Source organism: Ixodes scapularis, unplaced genomic scaffold, assembly GCF_016920785.2.
Source record: "Ixodes scapularis isolate PalLabHiFi unplaced genomic scaffold, ASM1692078v2 PGA_scaffold7__128_contigs__length_106722199, whole genome shotgun sequence".
NCBI classification, from domain to species: domain Eukaryota; kingdom Metazoa; phylum Arthropoda; class Arachnida; order Ixodida; family Ixodidae; genus Ixodes; species Ixodes scapularis.
In genome coordinates, this window is record NW_024609882.1 from 102,090,999 (window position 1) to 102,097,441 (window position 6,443).

General features: G+C 46.3%; 1 protein-coding gene across 1 annotated transcript; it reads right to left on the reverse strand.

The window, feature by feature from the left end:
* Window positions 1–3,991: 3,991 nt before the first annotated feature.
* On the reverse strand, window positions 3,992–5,371 carry LOC120841325. The gene has a single exon (XM_040212204.1). The coding sequence runs from the start codon at window positions 5,369–5,371 to the stop codon at window positions 3,992–3,994; it is 1,380 nt and encodes a 459-aa protein (XP_040068138.1).
* Between the last annotated feature and the right edge of the window lie 1,072 nt (window positions 5,372–6,443).

Genomic DNA, 6,443 nt, shown 5'->3' on the forward strand with positions numbered 1-6,443 from the left:
AAACAGGTCCCAAAAAAGTGAAATAAAAAAAATAATAATAAATATTTTTTTTTGACGTGCCAAATTTGAGCAATTTAGAAATCTTTTTTTCCTCGGTTAATTTATTCTTCAACGTGAAAAAAACAATATATACATTAATTTGTATTCTGCAGATTGTAATGATATGTACCGGCTGTGGTGTTAATTTAAATGCGATACCTGAAACAATTTCGACGAAAAAAAGTACCAAGTTTAGGGCATAATTGCCCGTAGATACATATTTGGATATTTCTTCGAAACTCCGTCTTGAACAACAATAATCATATTTTAAGACGACACTTACCTAGGTTATTTATTGATCATTCCTAAATATGTTTAACATCTCTAGCATAAATATCTTCGGCTATAGCGCTTCCAATATGGCACAAACGACAATTGTCGAAAACCCGTCGTCCTTCCTCGCTCCTTCGGGAATCTATTTCTTTAAAACCAAGCATGCCAGATGATTGAAATAAACGGCATTGTCTTTCGCAAAGAATGCGGTACCACATGTAAAAATGCGAGAAAAAAAATTACGAATGTACCTCACTCCTTAAATCCAAATGAAACCGCCCGCCCGTCTTTCGAAGGTCGACCAACTTCGAACTTTTACCCTAAAAATTCGAAGTTCGTCGAACTTTTGACTTTTCAGGAATCAGAAGTTCGACAATTTTCGAATTCTTTAGATTAATAAGTTCGAAAGTTCGAAAATTATCGAATTTATTAGCGTAGGAAGTTCGAAAGGTCGAAAAGCTTCGAACTTTTTAGTGCAAGAAAAATTGAAAGTTCGAAAATCATCGACTTTTTTGGTCTATCAAGTTCGAAAGTTCGACAAGCATCGAATTTTGCAGCGCAATAAGTTCGGAATTTCGAAAAGCGTCGTACTTCTCAGTTTAACAAGGTCGAAAATTCGACTTCCGTCGAATTTCTCGATATGGAAATTTCGAAAGATTTCGAAACATTTCGAACCTCTCGAAACGCTTGATTCGATCATCGAAACTTCGATTCGAAAAAAGATCGCGGCATCCCTACTTTCTGCCAGCATTGGCGCGCCCAGAGCCGTGTATTGGGAGAGTTTGGCCAATAGGCGGAGCAGGGGCCGCCACCAGCGCCGAATATTGCCCCCACGCTTAGAGCGTAAACTAAATTTGTGACACAGCGTCGACCAATCAGCCGACCGCGACGTCACAATGTTGCAAACAACATTTAAAGGGATACTGAACCAAGGAAAATAGTGTCCATAATAAGTGGTGCACGTTCTTTCCACGAGCCAGCAGCCGCCGGTGTGCGCGAGCACACGCAACGAAAATGACGTCAAAGACCTCCATTCGCGGTTAAGAGGACATTGAAATGTATGGGCTTCGGGCCGAAGGAGGTGAAAGACAAGTATTTCATCTACACAGTGGTGTCTGGTGTAAAAGGTAAGCGATCAATTGGTCTAACAAGCACGCAGTTTTCAATTGTAGAGATGAAAAGCCTGTCTTTATTCTCCTTTGGCCCGAAGCCCTTTGACGTCATTTTCGTTGCGTGTGCTCGCGCACACCGGCGGCTGCTGGCTCGTGGAAAGAACATGCGCCACTTTATATGGACACTAAATTCCTTGGTTCAGTATCACTTTAAAGCGTGCGTTCAATCTCGGCCTCTTCTCCATCTCAAAAATGTCTGCAGTGAAGCAAAAGGTACAGGCGCGTGAGCCTAGCTCAGCAAAACGCTTTTGTTTGTACGTGAACTCGTGCATAGGAGGCACTTTCAAAGCTACGCGCTCATGCCCATGCCTTTGTCTGCACTGCTGATGTTTGGGCCGGCTTGCTAGAACAGCGTCCTGAGACTGGCTGAAAGAAAACAGTGCAAAGGGTGGGGCGAGCGAGCGTCTTGAGACGCGGAGTCCCGCTCGGCTCGTGCACTGGCTTTGGCACTGCTTTCTTTCCCCGTCTCAGCTGAGACGCTGTTTCTAGCAAGTCGGCCCTGGTTTGTAGCGCACGTTCGTTTATTCTACACTTGAATATTTGCGTGGCTAAAACCTCGCATGCACAAAGTTTTCAGACACCGAGAGCTAAACCTTTTCACTCTAGCGACGCTAAAACGGCTCAAATTAGTCGTGTCACATATTTAGAGCACACGACCACCGCTAGGGGCTGTTTCGCGGCCTGTGGTTGGCCCCGAGATGCTCGCCTATTCAAACCAATGTATGGCCAAATTCTCTCAACAAACGGCTCTGCGCGCGCCCAGCTGGGTTAGTCTCCTTTCGGGGTTTTATTGAAGCTCATAAACGTAAATACTGCCACACCCCCTTTCTCTAAAAGGGGAGATGGAACTATACTCGTTTTCACCTTAAGAACCGAAGTAAAACAAGTCCGGCTGGTGGCGGAGTGTTCTGGGTTTCCACCAATGAAATGCCGCGATATCGCGTAAACTTCACCACTCTCCGTCGGGAAATGGTGGGATCTACAATTAAAGAACGAAACCAAAACGAATTTAGCACTGCAACATCCTCTTGTGGCAAAAAGCTAGAACATACCTCGTTAAATAGCGTTTGTTTCTGATAAACGTGCTTATGCTCTGCACAATTTTGCATCGCTTCTGTCTTCAATAAACATATTTTTGTATATCTAACATTGTTTATACCGTCGGCTTTCTAAAGCCACCATGAGGAAAAAAATCAATGTGTGCCAGTTTTAACGTATTTACAGTTTTGAACGGCAACCATGGAGCGCTAAAGCAAAACGATCAGCTGACATCATCGACATCGTCGCAAACTTGATGAACTGGGATTGATCAGACCTACTGCCAGCCACTAACCTATGTTTGCATAGTTTATTCTGTCCTAATAGACCTTTCCCTACCGAAAAATCCGGTATAACTTTTCGCTATCCGGATTATGGAACCGGAAATCTATCTGGATTCTATCCGTTAGACGTTATTGCGCTGACGTTCATGTGTATATATTGAGTGGGCAGTCGGTTTCCTTGTGTGTCGCGGTGAATTTCAATTTTTATTCTTTAATTCTGTTTTCTTAAGTACCGTGGTGTGGGGATGGTGGTACAAATCCTGATTATAAGCAAAAACAGCGTGGTTGATGTGAGATACGTTCTTCCAGGATCCCATCAAAGCTTCTGCTTGTTGCCCGAGTGGCCCTGTGTGAGGATGGCGATAAGAATCCCGATTATAATCTGAAACAACATGGTGGATGAGAGATACGTTGCCAGAGCGACCCCAAGACATGTGGATGGCAGTTTGTGAGTTTACTTTCCCACAAACCGCCTGGGGAACTGATCACTGCAAATAACAGAGCTATCTCAATGAAAGACTGGGCTGAACATGACGTTTAGACCTCAAAATGAGGTGTAAGCGACACTGAATTTGCATGAGGTGAGCAAGTGAAATGTTACGCTCAGGGTCACATTCCAGAACAATGGTCCACTTTCGGCATGCCGCCAACACAACGTCTTCTTTCTCGAATGAAAACGACCCTTAAAGTGTAATTGTATGCATATATGTTTAGAAAGCAAAAAGGCAAAATGGCGCCTGACACTTCTGCTGTAGATTGGCAAATTAGCGAGTGCAGTACAACTGCAAACGTTTTTTTCTTTTTTTTAGGGTGAATCTTTGTACTGGTTATCCACGGTGCGGTGGGATACATACAGCTGATTTCAAAGACCTCGGGAAGCCATGAACAAGGCTATTACGTAATGAAAGGTAGAATCACGACAACAACATGACACTGGAGGTTAGGCGTGTATGAAGTCGGGAATCCGATTTTACAGTATGTGAATGGTCCTTAAAAGGACCGCTCTGTGTTCTGGGGTATGACAGAGTCCAAAGTTCTAGCCACTTTCAGAAGAGAACATATCCTAAGGGGACATTAGTTCACGGTCAATTCCATACTAAAGACTGAACACCGAAGATCTCTTCACCCTCATCCTCGTCGTCAGCTTCGTCGTCGTTTCCACTCTCCTTCTCCGTGTCGCTTGCGTCAAGGGGTGTAATGACTGGCTCGAGGTTCGACTCCTGGGACATCACATTCTCGAAACTTCGCCTCCATTTTTTTCACATGCTCTACACAGTCATGCCAATGGACAGCTGTTACGTTGTCCACTGCTTCCCTCAACAGCCGCTTGGCGTCATTGGGCTTGAATGTGATGTTCTTGGAGGCTACCTCCTGCTTGACTCGTGCCCATATCAACTCTATAGGATTTAGTTCGCAATGGTATGGTGGGAGCCTCAACACTGTGTGTCCGGCGTCCGTAGCCATGACGTCAACTTTGTACTTTGTGTAGCGATGCTTCACCGTTGCCAGGATGCTCAGAAGGTCCTTTTTCTTAATTGTGGCAGTCCAGTCTAGGTTCTTGGAAGAGAGCCACTGCTGGATCTCGCCCTTCTTTGTTGCAGTTGTGGGAACTGCTTCAGCCTTTCTGCTGTGGTATGGCGCGTTGTATATAACAATTACGCTGTTAGGCTCGATGTGGTCCAGCAGATGAAGAAACCATGCTCCATACCTGTTCGAGTCCATTTCATCGTGGTAGTCCCCCTTTTTCTTCCCACGGAACACGTCCAGGCAGCCGGACATGAAGCCAGTGTCACTACCTGCGTGGGTGACAATCACTCTTTCACCTTTTCCAGAAGGAACCTTTAGCCCGGTCGTCAGTCCAGACATGAAGGCTTGCCATGCTGACTTTATGGTGCTGTCAGTCCACACCTTGTCAACTGTAAGGCCGGCGTTCACCCAAGTCTCGTCCTGGAAGTAGATCTTGCGGTTCTGGGCTCTGTGCTTTCCGATTGCCCTCAAATACCGCCGCCTCCACTCGACGATGTCCTCTCTCTCAATTAGGAAGGAATTGCGATTCCGTTTCTGTTTCTCGAAACCCATGTCCTTCAGCAGGCGATACAGGGTAGACCTGGAACAGGACGGCAGCACGTCGTGTTCTTGGAGACGAGCGGCGATTTTCTTCAACGTTGGAATCTCCCCCCGACGGAAGAAACTGTGCAGGCAGCTTCTCACGGCCGTCAAAGTGCACGCGTCGTGTTTTGAAATCCTCTTCCTTTTCTCAGCGAATTTCGGGCACTCCTTTGAAGGAGATTTCACAGCTCCGTTGGCACGTTTGAAGCCACGCTTGATCTCGTAGACCGAGCTAACACTGGTCCCCGTTGCGGCGGCAGTCAGGTTGACGACTTCCACCACATTTGTTTCTTGGTACTGCCGCATCCAAGAATAAACGTTCAAAACACACTGCCTTGTCTGGCTCGACAGGACATTTCCACTTCCGTGAAGTTTGTAGTACACCCGAGGGGAAACGTCTTCAGGAAAGAGTGCTGACATCACAGACCGATCAGCCAGAGTTGTTGGAGTCGCCATTTTGGAAGGCGAGCAACAGCGGCTGGCCGGCTGGCTACAAACATCGATCCTCAGATCTTGTAAGGCGTTGAATTGCGTGAATACACGCGTACTAAGGAGGGGTATTATTTATCCTACTGAGAATAACAAATTTATTTAAGCTTAAATAACGCTAGTTTCCCAGAGAGCAAACGTTTATCGGAACTACTTCGCAGAACGGAATAATATTTGCGACGGCATGCGACCAATAAGCATGCGACGAGAGGGACACACCCATTTTTTTCTTAAGGTGAAAACGAGTATAGTTCCTGAATCTCTGCGGTCGAATGATTCATCGCCCAGCTCTAGTGCACTTGTAAGGTTCCCCTTCGTTTGTACTGGAGTCGATGTCCTAATCCTCTGGAACGAGCACTTGTTCGGATGTCGGTTCAGCGTCGTTGGTGCACGGTGTCTGAGCCTTCTCTTTTAGACCGGGCTCTTGTTCGGATGGCGATTCTTTGTCATAGCTATCTTGCTGTTTCTGATGGGACTAAATGGTAGGTATTCCGGACCAGTTGCCTGGATGGTGTTTCCACCACGAATGATCTCGGGTTGTCCGTTTTCCTCACCACCTGGGCCTGCGTGCCAAGGTCTCTAACCCACACCGAACTCCCTATGGGCAGCTCCTTGCGATAGCTTGCTCCGTCCCCTTGGGCTTACTTTGGTTTCTCTTCTTTATCCTTTCTCCGAAAAACCATGTGGTCGGGCATTTTCGGGAACAGCTGGGATGGTAAGATAGGCAGTGTTGTACGTAGCCGCCGCCCCATAAGCAGTTGTGCTGGACTGAATCCACAGGGGCCTGAAGTAGTTCTGTATGTCTGGGTCTTCGGACTTTTTTAAGATGTCCTTAGCAACTTTTACGATTCGTTCTGCCTCTCCATTGCTTTGGGGAAAGTGTGGACTGCTCTTTATGTGGCAAATCTGGTTCTTATTTGTAAATTCTTCCAAACTTTAGTACGTAAACTGCGGTCCATTGTCTGACCTGAAAACCTCGTGTATCCCATGGCGGGCAAACACGGACTTGAGGTGGGCCACAGCCACCTCTGATGTTGTT

Coding starts and splice junctions, on each gene's coding strand:
- LOC120841325 (XM_040212204.1), bottom strand. CDS start 5,371: ATGGCGACTCCAACAACTCTGGCTGATCGGTCTGTGATGTCAGCACTC.